Source organism: Ursus maritimus, unplaced genomic scaffold (genome assembly GCF_017311325.1).
Source record: "Ursus maritimus isolate PB19 unplaced genomic scaffold, ASM1731132v1 scaffold_14, whole genome shotgun sequence".
NCBI lineage: Eukaryota > Metazoa > Chordata > Mammalia > Carnivora > Ursidae > Ursus > Ursus maritimus.
In genome coordinates this window covers 37,275,101-37,293,109 of record NW_024423786.1, presented here as the reverse complement: position 1 = coordinate 37,293,109, position 18,009 = coordinate 37,275,101, and the positions used below count along the sequence as shown (strand labels likewise).

General features: G+C 57.1%; 1 protein-coding gene across 2 annotated transcripts in view; it reads right to left on the bottom strand.

The window, feature by feature from the left end:
• POC1A (POC1 centriolar protein A) overlaps nucleotides 1–18,009 on the bottom strand; it is a 69,949-nt gene that overhangs the window by 38,860 nt on the left and 13,080 nt on the right. For both annotated transcript variants that reach the window (XM_040628722.1, XM_040628723.1), the window contains 3 exons: nucleotides 15,482–15,615; nucleotides 6,030–6,098; nucleotides 4,020–4,118 (listed from right to left, as the gene is read on the bottom strand). In XM_040628722.1, coding sequence (XP_040484656.1) covers nucleotides 4,020–4,118; nucleotides 6,030–6,098; nucleotides 15,482–15,615 — 302 coding nt within the window. The remainder of the gene's footprint in view (nucleotides 1–4,019; nucleotides 4,119–6,029; nucleotides 6,099–15,481; nucleotides 15,616–18,009) is intronic.

Genomic DNA, 18,009 nt, shown 5'->3' with positions numbered 1-18,009 from the left:
CTGGCTGTCTCTCTGTCAAATAAATGAATAACATCTTTTAAAAAAATAATAAAAAATATAAAAAAATAAAAATGGTTTTAAAAATGCTTCTGTGGTTGAGGCAGAAATCAGTCCTATGGCAGCTGGGCTTGGGGAGCAGGGGCCAAATCCAAGGTCAGCCAAGACACAGTGACCCTGATGCCTCACAGGCTGGCCCCAAAGCACTCATGGCAGGAAGGAGCTGGAAGGGAGTTAGAACCTGAGTAGCTGAGTGCGGAGAGGACCGAGGGAGGCCTGGGCTGCAGCACAGGGCAGAGGTGAGCACCAGACCCTTGAAGACAGCAGCCCGAGCACCTGCTGCAGACGACTCGCAGGGCCCACCCCCTGCCCCCACACATGCCCCTCTGCGGAGGCACTCATCTGCCCGCAAGCAGCCCTCCCGACCTTCCTCCAGCCTTGCAGCATGTCACAGGGCAGAACATGGAGCTTCCTGGCCACCCTCAGCCCAGCTATTGGGCTGGAGTCCTTCTTCTGCAGCCTTCCAAGCAGAGAAAGCTCCCCAGTCACAGCCCTAAGCTCTCTCCTCCACAACTCAGCCAGGAATAGAGGGAAAATGGAACCCATTATTCTCATTCTGAAGGGCTGGGAAATGGCTTGTGCTTTTCAACATGAAATGTGCCTAAAAATAAGCTGTGAATTTCAACCAGAGGTTGAAAATAGCTCTGGCAGTGAACAGAGCTCTGTTCAGAGTGAGCTCAAGGATGGCCTTCATTCCAAGAGTGAGAGCTGAAGGCTGCTGAAGGCTGCAGTCTGAGCAGGGGTCCAGGGCAGGGGGCTCTCTGGGGCAGAGGGGCTGTCACGCGCTCACATGTCACTGCCCTCGCCATGCTCCACTGGTCGGCCTGCCCTCTGGCTTTAAAATGCCATACTCTATGAGACACATGAGACACACAGTACCTGGCCTGGTAGCTCCGTAAGATCCCCAAATGCCCAGGTGCGTCTCAGGCAGCTTTAGGGCCCCAGGCCCAGGGGATAAACAGAGCTGGAGGGGGAGGGGGTCATAAGGTTCAAGAGCTCCTGGGGCCTAGGCCAGGCCAAGCCACCCTGGCCAGCCACCAAACCACTCACCAGTTACTATCTCAGAGCCAGGGAAGCCAGCAGGCAGGAAGGGCAATGGTAAGTAAAGAAAACCAAGTTGCTAAAGGTCCTTTTTGTTGTTTACCATCACCTCTGGAAGATTCCAAAGTTTAACAGGCCAAAATGACATTTCTATAAAATAGACTTCTGTTAGAAAGAGTCTAGAGACCTGAGCCACAGCTGCCAGGGTGAGCCCAAATCTGGCGCAATCGAGCAGAGCCAGGGGCTCTGCTCACACTCGGGGCAGCCCACCCTCTGCGCCGTGGCCGCGCTCCTCCTGCCAGAGAGACAGCCCCACCCCACCCCCATTCCTACACTCCTGCTGCTGCATCCGCTTCCGTTCTGGGCTCGCTCCCAACGCAGGAGTTACTGTGGTGATTCTCACCTGGGGGCCATTCTGCTCCCCGGAAGAGATCTGGCAATGCCTGAAGATGTTCTGGGTTGTCACAACGAAGGGTGGGGAGATGCTACCGGCCGCTAGCGGGGAGAGGCCGGGGATGCCGCTAAACACCCTGCAAGGCCCAGGACGGCCCGCCCAGCAGCCTCAGCAGCTGCGGGGGCGCGAGCTGATCGGACGCACCAGTTCCTGGCACGTGGTGGAGCCGAGACACTCCGGCCAGCCATGGACTCGGTCACCAACTCAGGGCCAGGGAAGCCTGGGGGCAGGGAAGGGGAGACTATATTCTTCAGCTTCCCTTCCCACCCCAGGGGCAAACCTAGCCGCTGGGCAGGGCTGGACCAACTGGCTCTCCTGGGCGTGGGGAGGCGAAAAAACTCTGGGGACGATAGTGGTAATGGTTGTGCACGGGTGTGAATGTACTTCACGCCATTCAACTGTACGCTTCAAAATGGTTCAGAAGAGAAATTTTATGTCCTCTGTATAAAACCAAACCAAACCAAACCAACCAACCCACCCAAAACCCCTTAGCTCTCCTCTTGGCCTGGGAGTCCTAAGGTCAGAGACGCCCTTGGAAGTGGACCCCAAGAGGTGCGTATGCTTTGGGGCGAGTGTCTGGATGAGGGCCCATATACCGCCTCAGTGTCCCACAGGAGCTTGTGACAAATAAGGGAAAAGCCATAAACAACAATTTTAGGGCTAATAAGTCAAGTCACTGTGCGGGTTAGCAGAGTTCACCTCTGTCCCACATGGGGTCCTCAGAGCCTGCCTAGGGGAGTACTCAGGTCCCACTGTAGAAAAAGAGGCATGGGAAGAATGGGTGCTTTGTTTGGGACCACACAGCCAGGATTCAGACCCAGTTTTCTGACCCCAGAGCCCATACCCTTTCCCCTGTGGGAGCACCACAGGGCGATACCTAGTGGAACTGTGACTCCGGCTCCGGTGTGGGCCGAAAAGGTAGTATGAGAACACATGGGAACACGTGAGCTACTCACCCATCCATGCCAAACCCTGCCCTGTCCTGCTGGCTTCCCCCGCCCAGAAGGCCTTCACGCTAGATTATCAGGCCCCGCAGCTCTGGGACGCAAGGGCGCTCCATACCCCTTATCTGAGCAGGACTGAAGGGACAAGAGGCAGCTTGTCCAAGCCGCTTGCCTAATAACGACAAGAAAAGGAGTATGGGATTCTCCCCTTGCTGGTGATTACTAACCATTACCAAGAGGCAGGTGGCAGTGCCCTCTCCTGGGATGGGGGAGAGCTGCCAGGCAGCCCTCTGCCACCTACAGTTTCTAGCTCCGTCAGCCTTGCTCAGAGGGGCCAGTGTGGTGAGCCTCCAGGTGCAGGCATCCAGGCAGGTGACTAAGCCCCCAGGGTCTCATCTGGGAATGAGAGTAGTAACTTTACCCACCCAGCTTGGGCTCAGCTCACTGTAAATAAATGTCCAGCACATGGGGAGCTGGAGGGGAGATGGCGCTCACCCCACAGGAACCCAGTCCTGCAGTTTGAAAAATGCCTTTCTAGGCAGAAGACCAAACAGCAGCCAGCAGACCACCATGCAACCCAGTCATCCCCACCAAATCCAAAAGCTGAGAATCGGCTACTCATTAGCAAATGTGGAGAGAGAACAAAGCCTCCCGGCCCAGGGCAACCCTTGGAAGAAAAGCTTTAACTCTCAACCCGGTCTATTCCTAGAGGTAGCCCCAACACACAGAATGGGGGTGTGTGTGCATGTGTCTCAGGCTGGGGTGGGGGATCCCTCTGCTGGAGCCAAAGAAAGCCCAGGATGGACTCAGAGGCTTCCTGGTTCTATTCTGGGCCAGCCTTGACTTGCTGGGGGCCTTGGGCAAGCCGTTTCCTGTTGTCCAGGCCAGTTTCCGTGTGGGAGAGGCTACACTGCCTCCAGGGCTCAGAAGGGAGAGATTTAAACACCCTGCGGCCCCTGGGGCTTAAAACCCTCAGGGCTCCACATCCTTGGCTTGAAAGCTTATTGCAGCCAAAGCGGAATGCAACTTTATTCAATGAGATCCTATCAGTTACCAAATTTTTCTCCAAAAGTATTTGTCAAAAAATATTATTAACTATTTTAACTCAGGAACACTAAATACTCTTTTACCGACAAAGGTACTAAAAATGGTTTGTGGCTGAGGAACTTCCTTTCCATGGTTTAAAAAAAAAAAAAAGGGAAGTGAGAGCAACAGGGCTGGGCCTTTCCCATCCGCCCCAGCTGTGGCTCAGGCCCCACGCCCTCTAGGAACTCTCCATCGGGTCCTGTGGCCCAAGGTTCGGCATGGGACAGGTCCTCCCTTTCCTCAACCAACAGTAGCCTGTGTTGTGGAAACACTCCCCCGCCACACGGCACGGGGCCTCACACCCAGCGGTCTTCACGGCTTGTTTGTACATTCTAGATTTGAAACAAAGTACCACAAGTGCCAAAGTATTATTTGCTGTTCACCATGACCCCCCTCCAGAATTTCAGGGCTCAGGACATGCCCGCTGAGCCACTTACCAGATTCCCAGAGGATGTGGCCAGCGGGGCTGGGGGCCTGTGCACTTTTATGACTTCTCCATAATCCACAACATCAAAGTTACTCTTCCAAACCATCACCTGCCAAGAGCAACAAGCAGACATCACACCAGCACTCCTTCACGGGAGAAATGAGCCCAGAGGTGACCCCCAAAGTGCTGGGCCAGTTGCAAGACAGTCCTCACCCAACACCCCAGCTCAACTCTGGGACCTGCCCCACCTCCCAGGCTTTTTAGACAGACTCGAGAAGACCTGGACACGCCACCGGGATGGAGTTGCTACCTGCCAGCACTAGGCCTTGCCCTTGCTGGCCCCTCCCCGCAGCGCCCCCGCGTTAGCGGAGCTGGCTCCTCCGGCTAAAGCACCTGCTGCAGCCGCACCTTCCCCGAGACACCGTCCCTGGTCTCCTGCTAATCTTTATCACGGCCCTCTATTGATGTCTGTCCAAGCATCAGACTCAGAAGTTGTTTAATTTCTGTGTCTTTCTTCCTCGTGTATCGTCTGTCTCCCCCACAAAACAGAAGCTCCCAAGCAGAGTGGCCGGGCCTTCAGTTACACCAGACCACTGCGGTTAAATTCCTGGGTCCACCCTTTACTGTGTGGCTCCAGGCAAGGGACTCAATCTCTCTGTGCCGCAGGTTCCTCATCTATGACGAGGGGATGATCCTACTTCCAACCTCACAGGGCCGCTATGACGCTCACAGGAGACAGCTTGGCACAGACACTGGTACCCAGGGAGCCATGGGTAACACACCCATTATTCCACGGTCCACTTGAAGGATCTTCACGTCCTGAGGCTCCCCCAGCCAAAGGTTGGCAAACGGCCCTGCTGGGGAGCCACAGTGCCCCTGCTAGAGGGTGACAGCCCAAGGCGGCTGTCCTCTGCCAGGGTCACTTACAGTGTGGCAGGAACTGTGGAGTGTGGCCGGTGCTCAACGGAGGCCGCAGAAAGAGCCCCAAACCCACGTGAGATGAACACTCAGCGTGCCTAGGATGCTTTCCTCGTTGCGACACAGCCACAAGCCTGGCTCTTTGGGCGGCTGCTCGCCACTTCTAGAGCCCACTGTTCACTGCTCCCCGACTGATGGGCACTAAGGCCTTCGTTCCTCCTTCTGTTTACAAACAGAATTAGCACGCCCCCCCTTGTTTGTAGGGCCCTGTGTAACTGCACTAGTGCCAATAGCTGAATACATTCCTGGGAGTGGAACAGATTCACATGTCTCTCCAAAAAGGCTCTCAGAGTTGACTTTAAGACGGCAGCCAGAGAGCTGCACGCAGTGATCGCCTGAGGAGGGGCCACAGTGGGCGGAAGCCCTACTTTCTACCGGGCTGCCTCTTGTACCACGTGAATTTCTTTTACCAGGACTATTTATAGTGTGACTTTACTGTACTATTTTCCCTTGTTTAAGCAATGAGCCAGGCCTCCACACTCAGGGACAGCTCAGGGGTCCCCTGGGCCCTCCTCCTCCCTTGTTTGGTTAGCACAGGAACCGGTGCTGGGATGGGAAGACGCCCACGGTCTCTTATCCAGGCTGTGCCGAAAAAGCCTCCAACCACCTTCTGCTTTCCTGGCAGAAGCTCAACCCGAATCAGTCCATGGGGTTGGGGCTGGGGCTCGCTGGGAGGCCAATGGGACTTTCCTGGGCTGAGCAGTCAGAGCTGTGAGGCCCAGCGTCAAGAGAATGAACATTCTGGGCAGGAGGCTCCAGGGCTGACAGGCACAGAGCCTCAGCACAAAGGGTGACAAAACAGGGCTGGACCTCCTCACACATGTTTTCTCCCCGCAGCCAAGCAGTTTGAAAACGGGGTCCCTCAAATAGCTCACGAGCAGAGCACCCTGGGTCTGAGCGCCTCACCCCAAGGCTTAGCCTTCATGGTCGCCGAAAGCCACCAAGGAACCTGGTGAAACCTGGCCCCTCCTCAAGGTGCCTTGGCCTCCTCTTCTCTTCTGATAAGTATCAGCCAACATTCCTCACACAGTTCTTTACTTACTTGCTCATCAGACCCTCCAGAAGCAAAATACTCTCCCGTTCTTGAAAAGGCAACAGTGGTGGCTGGGCCCTAGCAGAACAAACAAAAAAGAACAAACACCAAAGGTCATTTGAGCTTCTAAATGCACAGGAAGCAAACCAGCTCCCGAACGAGAGCGAGGCAGGACAAAGGGCTGAGCGCCTCACCGAGCCCCTAGTCCTCCCCAGGCTTTGGCAGAGGCACCTGCAGGAGCTCAGCCACGAGTGTCACTGCTGAGGCCTCTGTTCCCGAGCACCGCTGACAGCACAAAGGCTGGGCCACAGGGTCGTGGGTGGGCAGAGAGAAATGAGCAGGACAATACACCCTGATGGCCCTGCTGGGTTGACATCACCATTCCCACTTCCTAAGGGCAAGCTGGAGGTCAGAGAGGTGCACTGACTCATCCCAGCACCGGCTCCAGAAATTGGTCCCCCCGGCCCAGGCCATGCTCCCCCCCTCCCCCGCCACAGCTGACCAGAAAGGCGTGTGGCCCCAAGGAGGAGCCAATGAACAGAAGTCCAGGGAACTCAGGGAGTCCAGGGAACACTAGAGGCCAGAACTGGGGCAGGAAGGAGGCTGAGGAAGGGATTATCAAAGGTGCCTAAGCCGAGGAGCCACAAGATGCAGCCCCCTAATGAGCATGTCACATGCCTTATGTTAGGAACTTGGGAGGAGAAATGCCCGCTCTGGCTTCCCCGGGGCTGAAGGTCTGCACAGCTATGGGAAGGGTGATGCCAGACCAGCGCAGGCAGCACGTGGAGGGCCCGTGAGCACACCCAGGCTTGGAGGAGCGGAGTCATGATCTCCCAGGAAAGAGGGAAGGCTCCTTCCCACATGGCTGAAATCCACTGCAGAAAGAGGCATGGAACAAGACTCTGTTCACACAGCGCGGTGAACCAGCAATTCCTCCTGGCCAAAGTGTCAGTCTGCCAGTGCCTGGCATTCCTCAAAAAAACCAGAAAAAAGAGGTTCTCTCCTAACCGATGACAGTGTGGCCACAGTCACAAAGGCTGCCCCCGTTCCTCCGGACCAGAGCAGGGAGCAATAAGAGCCCCAGTTGCCCGAATGAGGTGCCTCCGGCCGTGGGGCTGGCAGAAGCAGGGACAAGGGGAACACTGGGACGCACCCTCCACTTGATGCCAGAAAAGGCCAGACAAGTTATGGGCTAGAAAAGGGATCTGTGGTCATGGAACAAGAACAGCTTCTGCCTGCCTAGAAGGGACAGGCAGGTGGAAAGCTGCCCCCTGGACCCAAGCATCCTGGGCAGGACAGAACATTCTTCCACTTCCCGAATCTACCCATGGCTCCTCCTCTCCACGATGCCCATAAGGAGGGCAGCGAGGAAGAAAGTAAGTACGAGCCAGTTAACACTGACCTGCACTAACCCACTTAATCTTCGGAGGATGGTTTGCATGCTGACCCCTCCTACAGGTGACACGTACCAGAGGGGAGACCAAGGCCTGAAAGGTCCTGCCCCCTCCCTCTGTGCCTCTCCCTGCTTTCTCTCACAGGTGGGGCTCCCAGGGCCTGGGGATCAGGGCAGCCGGGAGTCCTACATGGCCATCCAATAGGACAAAGGAGATCCACCCTTATGACCGGGAACGACGTCAATGACATTGGTGAGTGTGAAATGCCAGGTGCAAGGCATCATGCACTGCCAGCGTGGGGCTGAGTGCGGGAAGGGAAGGGGGCAAGTCGAGCATCCCTCAGATACTCTTCCACGTGGACAACCCCCAAGGCTAGAGAAGGTGAACAGGACTTATGGGGTGGTGGGGGGAGGAAATTTCAGATGACTCTCACTTGATTCTTGGAAATCCTGTAATTTCCCAAACTTTGAATTCTTAAACAATGAGTATATGGCGTTGCTATGTTAATATAAAAACAAAACAACAAAACTATTTTCATTTTGAGGAAAAACAAAGAGGAAAGAGGGAAAAGAGAAGGAAACCAGGACATGGAGTGTCAAAAGAGCCGGGCTCTTTGCCTGCCCAGAGTGCATGGAGGAATAGCCAGTTTCCAAGAAGTCACAGCAACTAAGGAACCAAACAAATACTCATCAGTCTCCTTTCCTGCTGTCACTCAACCACCAGATGCCAAGCTGGGGACGAGATGCTAGAGGCCAAGCTGTGGCAGCGCCCCTGAAGAAGGCGGCTGGCAGCCCAAGGCTTGGTGGGGGACTGGGACCAGAGAGCAAGTGCTAGAGCTTTCCCCAGAGTCCAACTGCCCAGATACTCTGGGGATGGCGCCAGCAACAGGCAAGCAATAAGGGGGCAGGGCCCGCAGTCCTTCCCAGCAGTGCCCGTTTATCCAGAGGACGGCTCGCCTCCTGCACCGGGTACCTTGCTGTTCCCAGAGAGCACCTTTCCACGGAGGCTCTCGCCTGTCTGTCTGTGGCCCACGAAAGCAGCTCTGCCACAGGCCAGAGCCAGCAGGGACCGGAAAGCAGACCAGGCTTCTCTACTATTTCATCCCACCCTTTCCGGGGCCCAGACAATCCGGGCCCCCACCGACCTCGCCAGACCACCCCCCCTTCCTGCCCCCACTGGTTCTCCAGCCCCACCAGCCTGCTCACTGCTCCTCAACACAAGCTCCAGAGGGTCTCATCTTGCTTCAGGATCTTTCGGCGACTTTCTGCATTGAGCTCTTAATTCAGTTATTTCCAATCTTTCTCAGTTTTAAATAAACTCCTTTAAGGCAACACATTGGCCTCTGATTTACTACTTTAGATACACCCCCCAAATTTCCAACATGCAGTATTCTCACTGGCAGCCGCCTCCAGATGTTTAGTTTCCACTGCGGTTCTCTTTAGCCCAGCAGTCATTTAGGTGTGCGTTCTAGCTTCCAAACCACCGGGGCTTGGGCGAGGATCCCTTTTATCACTGATAACGATCAGATGGGATCCACGTTCTTTGAGATCGTTCTGCTTTCAAGGTGGCTTACTCTTTTCAGTTAATTAGTCACTCTCAACGCATTAGTTCACTGGCTCAGGGCAGGGATGTTGTCAAGTTGTTTCTGCTCCCAGGCAAGACCAGCTTCTGCCTGCCCAGAAGAGACAGGTGGATGGAAAGCTGCCCCCTGGACCCAAGCATCCTGGGCAGGATGGAACGTTCTTCCACTTCCCGAATCTACCCGTAGCTCGTCTCCAAGGTGACTCCTGAGAGGGACTCCTGAGAGGGACTCCGAGCTCCTGGCTGAGACTTCAGCAGTGTGATCTGATTGCTGGAGGAGCCCACCTGCCTGACATCCCGGTCCCCATCTGCCTGCAGGCCACATCCACTGGCAGGGCTCCTCACAGGCTCAACCAGATCCTTCCCTCCCTCTCCAGATCTGGCCAATCAGTCTTCGGTGAGATGATTCTGCTTGGTCGTCCCAAGCACGGGATGCGGCCTGGCCTCCCACCCCACGCACCCTCCTGACCCAGCCACACATGGCCCTCCGGCTTGGCTGGACCCACACCCAGTCACTTCATCACATACTGTCTGCCTTGACAACCTCCAGACCCAAGGGACCCACATAGTCCGCTTTCTTCACTCTCACACGGCAAAGCGTCAAGCATCAATCAAGAAAGGTAAAAAAAAAAAAGAGGGAAAACAAGGAGCCTGGTGTTTAGATCCCACAGCTCCTAGTGACTCTCCCTCCACAGCCCCTGCAGCTTGTCCAGACCCCTCCACTCTCCTCACCCCCTTCCACCTGACTCCCTGAGGCCCCTCTGCACCAGAAACTTTGGCCACTGTGTCCACAACAGCTATGCTGGCAAAGACCCAGCCAGGTACCCCAACCACCACCACCTAACAAGGCTTTGAAATGTTTCTCACTGGCTGCCAGAAAACAAATAGGAATATCACACCACATGCCTTGAGTCAGAGGTAAAAGAGTGACCATCCAACAAAGATATGGAAACCAAGGAGGCCTGAGAAGCCCCTGGCATGGGAACTCTGGTCTCTGACGCACCCAGGCTGCTCCTTCCACAAACCCTCACACCAGGGAGAATCCTGCAGTCGCTCGGCAGCACCTGCCGTGGGCTGACTCTTATGTCAGAGTAGTGACTCTGGGGACAAGGAGTGGCCTCTGGGAGGAGCTGGGGTCCAGGAATGCTGAGGCTCTCTCCTGACCTTGGCCAAGGACACCGGCTCCCAATCCTCAACCCTGGGCTGCTGGCAGGGGACAGAAGGCCAGGTTGACCTCTTGGTTTACCGAGGTTGGAGTAAATGAGCTGTTCTCCCTCTTGATGTCCTCTCACCTCTCTCAGGAGGTGCCCAGCCATCCACGCTGGGTCTGAGCCTCCCAGGGATAAATATAATTCTCTAAAATGAAATGACTACACAAGGGCCGCAGAACGCTGGAAGAAATGAGCAGGGGGGCATGTTCAGAGAGCTTCCTTCCACCTGGAGCCACCTGAGGGGCAGCCCACGGGCTCCAGGCCACTCTGTTACACTGCCACCTCTCCTCCTCCTCCCTGTGTCCCCCTTAATGCCACTTCCCCAGCCCCAGCCTTGGCTCTGGCATGGCACAAGCTCCCGGTAACCCTGGAGGATCCTATACCCTGAGGCTGTGATTTCACAACAATCAAGCCTCAGAGCACAGCCCCCGGTATGGAGAGCAGTCCTGGTTTGGGGTTCTAGGCCCTCGAACCAGACGGGGTGCATGGAACCACAAGCCCAGTGGTCCCCGTGGAGCTCAGTCACTCCGCAGCAACACGAACGCCAACTGCCTAGCCAGAAACACCAGATTTAACTCCCACCCACGTCCCGCCCACCATCCTCTCCCAAATAGCTCTGGGGACTGAAACCAAATGAGCATGGCTCAAGATTATGTTTCAGAAAATACAGAAAAATAAGTCTGTATTTCTAGCACACTGCCCCCACACTTGCCACAGAGAGCTATGCGGGCCTCGCTCAGGGCACAGGGCTTCGAACAACAGCTGTACCTGGTGGGAAAGCTCTTCCTTCTCTTGCTCTTCCCTCCTGCAAGGTGAGGGGTGGGAGACACTGTATGCTGACATCCCTAAGTTACTCTACTGGGTCCAGCAAGAAGCAGGGACTCCTCTTTCTCCTGCTTAGCTGCCACCGCTGTGGCTGATCCCCGAAGCAAGACCTTCCAGAGCCTCAGAGAGGGCAATGGCACCCCTGCCAGCCCATTGCCAAGACATCTGGAGTCTTGCCAAGTCCTCCAGGAGTCAGGCCCTAGAAAAGATGGCCTGATGGGCGGGACTCATAAAGGGCACTGCCAACAGACCTGTGGACCAAGGCCCCAGCAGGCCACACCGACTCAGAGCAACTGGATGGGACAAGTGCATTTAGGCAGAGTCCCCACAAGGACAGATTTCAGGAGCTGTGTGGCCAACGAGAAGCCAAAGCAGGAGGATGATCTGGAGGAGATGAGGACAAGCGTAAACAAAACGAAGACCTAGATAAACCCTTCAAAGACTCCGTGGCTGATGAAAGGAAGGGAGACAGGCACTCCCCAGCCCAGAAGGGGAGGGGCTGTGACTTTGGCCCATGCCCATCAGAGGGGGCAGAGCCATCAGAGACCCCTACCGTGGGCTCCTTTTCCTTCCAAAGACTGACTGCCCACCCAGGGTGCCAGGAGCGTGCCCATAACAGAAACGTCCAATGGCCTTTTAAAGAGCTCTCACCCGGGGCCTCCCAGGATCTTTTCTAAGACCTGAAGTGGAAAAGGACTGGTACCTGTGAAGACCTACCATGCCGGGTGCTGGGGCCTGTAGACACGTGCTCTCCTGGTATGAGGCCGATGCAGCAGTTCTTACAAATAAGGAAAAGCTCAAGGTCCTGCCCAATGTCCCAGGGTAAGAGGCAAAGCTGGAATGGCCTGACCTGGACACCCTTCTTCCCATCTACAGCCTCCTGGAGCTCAGGCTTTTTGGCTGAACTGGATGGGAAAGTACCCATGGCTTTTCCAAAGCAGAAACACGTGGGTTCAAGCTGTTTGTTCCTGGAAATATTGGGGTGTTTCCTTTAAAAAGCGGGGCACTATCACCTGCCAGACAAGGCTGTGTGACACCCCCCTCCCTCACTGAGTGCCTCCTAGCACTCAGCCTCCGTCAAAGACGCTGGCAAAGTGACTGGTGCGGGCTCTTTACCAGCTCAGTCCGCGGACAGAGAAATTGCTCTGGTGTTCCCAGGGCCGAAGGCAGAGGAAAGAGGGCAATGCACCACACCCAGGCTGGCAGTGCCCTCCCTACTCTGTCCACCCTCCGCCTGGGGTGGGCAGATCGGCCGGAGGTAGAGGGCTACCCTATCTCTCAGCCCCACAGGCTCCTCAGCCTGTCCCGCCACCCCCTGCCTTGGCAGAGGCACCAGTGTCTGCTCGGGCTGTGTCTGGAAGCCTCCGCCACCCGCTGCCTCCTCACGGCTGAGGGCCCTCCTGGCTGGGGCCCTCCCGGCTGGAGCAGCAGAGCCGTTGAGAGGCTGGGGCACCAGGGCTGGAGAGCAAAGGGCCTGCCCAGCTCTCGGCCCAGCACCTCGTGGTCCATCACTTGAAGACACATGGCAGAGGCCTCTGAGGAGCCACACAGGCCCCAGCCACAGCCAAGGAACCGTTCCCGGGTACAGCCGAGGTGGCGTCCAGTTCCTGTGGGGCAGAAGCCTCTCTCAGCCCCCAGCGACATTCCCTGAATGACCCTTCGTAGCTCAGAGGCCCAAAGCCAGGACTGCAGGAGAAAAACACCAAAATCCTGAGGCCCACATAACCTTATAACTGACGTCCACCCGTAACCCCACAAAGGGAGCCAGCTCCACACGGGCTGATGGGAGGTATGGCCGACTGCATGCCAGACAACCACCAAACTGTGGCTACGGTCAGACCCCTGGGCTGACGAGCTACCCTCAGCGCAGCACGGGAGACCCGGGCTACACGGGGCGAGCCTGATCTTAGCTTGGACGCTTGGCAAGTGTCTCCATCCTGGTGCCCCTATGCCTTTAGGAGATCACTAAATGGCATATGAGCCTTCTAGCCTCAACCCAGATAAGAGAGCATCAGCCCAACAGCACTGCCTCCCCTGAGCCTTCTTTTCTACCCTGACCCTCCCTCACTGTTCCCCCAGAGGGGCTGGCTCAGGCCCTGCCCTCACAAGGGACAGACAGACATTTCCCAGAGCCCCCTCCTGGCCAAGGACTGTCTCCCACCGGCATCAGCTCCCTGTGGCTGGCTCCTCTCGGCGGACCTGACCCTGAGCCTGCGCTGGCCCTCCTCGCAGGTGTGGAACCGGAAGCATGAGGCGATGTGCTCCACTTGGCAGAACAACTTAATAGCCTTCCCTCCCATGCCTGGAGACTGTCCCAAGGAGGGCCTCCAAGTCCAAACCGAAGTTTCATGGGGTTCCCTCCTGCTGGACCAGAATGAGGTCACATAGTAGCAAGGCTGGGACACAAGCACCCACAAAGCCCGCGGGCCTCCTACATAGACCAGTGATCTCAAAACAAGAGCGAAATCACAACTCAACAGCTAAAAGCTGGACGTGTGAGACAAGTGAGTAGGGTGGAAACCGCAGAGACTTGAATACCAATCCCAGCTCTGCCACCCTCAGCTGCGTGGGACCCCTACAATTCCAAACCAGTCCCTGGGCCTCGGCAGCCCCCACCTGGATCAAAAGTACTTTCAAATCGGCCATCTTTTCACCTGTGGGTCAGAATCCCTAGGCACTGAGGATCCACTCAGGAGCCCTGGGGCTGCTCAGTCCCATGCTTCAGAAAGTGGCTGGTGGCACCTGGGCCTGATGGGGGCACTTAGCCACCTCCCGGAGCAGAACGTGAATGCTCAAGTCCCCAAAGAGCCCAGGTGTGCAGCTTCCTGGAAAGACAGGCCAAGGAACGGACTTCACAAGCCGGGAGCCCAAGAGGACGACACACCTGCACGGGGCTGTGCGAACCACCAGCTGTCCCTCAGCTTAGTTCCCCCATTTCCAGGTTCCACAGCAGACAAGCAACTGCGGTTTCCCTTGGTCCCTGTGTCACTTCTCCAGGAGAACGTCAACAGGTCTCCTTTATGTGCTTGAGGCTGTGCCCGAACATGGGACTGGCATCTTAGACATCACATTTAAGGGTTATCAGGCTAAGAGGTGAGTCAGCAGTATAAAGAAACCTCACACTCACTCACACACGCGCACGTACACAAACATCGCAAGAGCCCTAGGTAGGTAATCACTTGGCATGCCTCTGTTTGCATGATGTTTCTGGATATTGCTTTTTCTTTCTGTGGGGAGTGGGGGAGATAGCACCATTCGTGGGGTTTTCAAATGTCCTCCTGGTTATACGATCTCAAACTGGTTATGCCAACAAGGTGGCTTCCCAAGAAGCTTGTGGCGCGGCCATCACCGTGCCCAGAGGCCACACAGTACACTAGATGGGCCGGCCCCTGGGGGGATGGCACTGCCAGTCCCGCACTCCAGACACATGACAGGGAGGACGAGCGGTACCACGGGCTGAGGGGAGCAGGCAGCCTTCCAAGTCCCAAGAGAGCAGAAGAAAAGGCCCACGCTCCCACCCCAAGCCATGGCCAGTGGCCCCCACATGCCCGACTCAGCTCGCAGTGGAATCCAGAGCCCCAGCTAGACCCCTCACACCTTGCTGCCAGCCCAAGACACACGAGCTCTCTCCTCTCTGCCTGCCTCCTGCTCACAGGTGCGGAAGGGGAGGAACTGAAAGCTCTCGTCTCTGCACCCCTGGCCCCACTTGGGTGTGGCAATTAGGTCCCAACAGGAGACATTCCAATGACTGCTCGGCTCCGCAGGAGACAGCTCAGCTGCACTTCCCGACAGGGGGCGGTGTCAGAGGCTGGCACTCAGGCCAGTGGCTAGGGAGCGCTGCCAGCGGCCCCCCTCACCACAGCATGCCCACAGGGGCTGGTGCCTGGTCACTGCCCACCCAGGGAGTCCAGGCCACCAGCTGCACTGGCAAAAGTCACTCAGAGAGAAGGCCTCTGCTGCCTTGATTCAATTCCAGGAATTCGCAAATACACACACACAGGAAGATGTCCCCCCTTAGCACCTGCCTCTGAGACACCTGTGGTTTCTGTCTGCAAAGTCATCGATGCCTGCAGAACCCCCAAGTGATCTTGATTCAGGGCAGGGGTTCCAGGGCTCTACTCAACTGCTGGACCAAGGGACACCTGAGGTCACTGTGGGACAGAGTCCATGCAGCCCCCCTGCGGGAAGTGTGCCGACCATGTCCAGAGGCCTCCCCTCCCACGCCCATCCCAGTTAATTCCCACACTCTCTTCCCAGCTGCGGTACCAGGCCCAGTACTTCTGCCAGAGGTCAGAGGTCCTGTGAGGGGCAAACCTGTTTCTGCATCTCGCTCCACTGCCCAGGCTGTGAGGGGACCACAGAAACCGTCCCCAACGGGCTCCAAGGGAAGGGCCACCTCGGGTGAACTCCAACCCCACATGGGCCTCGAGACGGCACCTGATGCCCTCACCTGATGCCCATGGAGCGTGTAGAGCAGCCGGCCCTCCATGAGGTCCAGAATCTTCAGGGTCGAGTCGCTGGAGGCCGTGAGCAGGTAGTTTCCGGACGGGTGGAAGGAGAGAGCATTCACCGCTGCGCTGTGCACTAGGGGAGGGACATCGGTCAGGCGCTGGCTGGGAGGCCCAGAGATGCAGCTGGAGCCTGAAGATGGGCAAGCGGGGCCAACCGAGGCTCGGCACAGGGCTGGGCCAGGGTGGCCACAGCTCCAACGACGTAGGGAGCCCCACAACCAAAGAACAGGAGCGGACTCATCCAGAGCCGAGGACAGGCAGCAGGAGACACAGGGCAGGCAGGAGCCCGGGCGACAAGGCCAGAGGGATGAGGCAATAACTCGAGCTCTCCCGCCACACGGAGCAGTCGAGCTGGGGAATGGAGTGCTCAAACTCAAACGTTACGCCCAATCTGTCTCTCACACCGCTACTTAGGGGAAACCGAACAGAAAAGACAATCCCTGAGGTGCCAGTTTGATGCCCCTGCTCTAGGAGAGTATGCGTGTGGGGCAGGCGGGCAGACGGTAAGACACACGCTCAGGAGCCCGTCAGGCCTGGGTTCTAATCCCGGCCTCACCACTATTCCTCACCCTAGGACCCTGAGCGCGCACCCTGACACGCTGTGCCGGCTTCTTCTGCTGTATCACGGCACCCAGGTGCTGGGGCGCGGCGGGGAGGAGCCTGCCCGTGAGGCCTCTGGACAGAGGGAGCCCTCCGATGGGCCTCTCTGCTGCCCCACACAGCTTCCAGGTCCTGCTGCCCTACCCACTCCACAGCTCAACGTCGCCCGTGACCTCCTTTTCCCCAGTGGCCTGGCCCGAGCCCCACCGTCCATCCTGGTGACCCTCACTCAGCAAGATCCGGCCACCCCAGCCCTGTCAGCTCCCCAGCTGAGACTCTTGCCCACCCCCTCCCCTGATCTCGAAGCTCACTGCTCAGTCACCTCCTCAAGGAAGCCCCCCGACCCCACGGGGACTACCCCCTTGAACTGCCCTCCTGAAGCGCCGTGAGTCTCCACTGGGTGCACTCTTCACCGCGGTGTTTTACGTTTCTGTGTAGCTCTGACTCACGGCCGGGTCCCCCACGAGACCCTGTGCTCCATCAGGCAGGGGCTGTGCCGGGTCCTTGCCGCCTGGCCCAGTGCCTGGCACTGAGCAGGACTCAGAAAGCGGCTGGTGAGTGGGTAAGCCGGACCCAGGCAGGCCACATGGGGACGACAACGTGAGGACCCCCTACATCACAGCTTCTTAAAGCAGCTGCTGAAGACGACCTCGGTGCTTCATCCCCACTACCCCGGGCCAGGTGGGGGACACCAGTGGGGGTGGGGTAACCGGGGCCCACCGAATCAGAACCGCTACAGACAGAAAGACAAATTCTAAAATCAACCCCTCACCCTGGCCCTGGGAGGCCTCCAGAACCAGCGCGAGGCCAGGAAACACGTCCGCCACAGGTCAGCCTTCTGCAGAGCCCACAGGGGTCGGGGGGGGGGGGGCCCACAGACACGAGCCCAGCTGATGTGCCAATATGCCTGCGGAGTGTGGGTACGTTCCCAAGCACACTTAGGGGAGACAGCCAGGGCTTTACATAACACGGTATTTATGTCTGAGCACCCTCTAAGCACCAGAGCTCCAGAAGCCGGCCTCGGAGGGGCCGATGGGGTCTCCACAGAGGCAGCACAGAGCCCTCACAGCCTGTCGCACTCCCCACACTCGCGGCCGTGGTGGGGGAGGGGGAGGGCAGCATCCTCAATGTTTACCAAGACTTGGGGCATGGAGAGCCAAAGAATAGAGTCATAGCTGACCCCATCAGGAACCGAACAGGCACCAGTCACAAGCAGTAGCAGAAAGAACATCTGTAATGCAGAGTGTGACTGCCACTACCCACATGTGGAAGGGGACACATAACGCAGACAGAAGTGGACAGAAGCTCCAGATAGAGACCTTCTATAGAGTCCCCTGGGGAGGACAGGAATACAGGGACTTCTCATTTTTACCCTGCATGCTTCCAGATCTTTTTTTTTTTAACCATCGGAACACAGTCACTGTGATTACACAACTGGGTGAATGATAAAAAGTGAATCCTTCCCTCCCCACAAAAGAGTGAGTCATGTCCCGCTGAGTCTACAAGCTAAGAGCTAGTGCCCCGCACTCCCAAGGGGCCCATGATGCTCGCCAGATGGCTGGTTCATACTGGCAGGGAAGTGCAGTGGGGGGAGGGGAGCCCTGCTACCCTCAACCCCTCAGCCCCACAGCAGGACAGCTCTGAGAGGCAGCCTGCCCCCCATCTACCTCCCCAAGTCCTATCTCCCTTTGGGCCCCTTCAAATGGCATGTCTACCTCCCCAAGCCTGGAGAAGGGCACACTATTCTCGTTTCTGCAGCCCTTGGCAGCCTGTTCTGGAATGAACGCCACCCCGCCCCACCTGAGACAAAGCTGGCAGGGGAGCAGCCGGGGCAATACGATGCATCAGGGGAGCGTGAGCTCAGGGA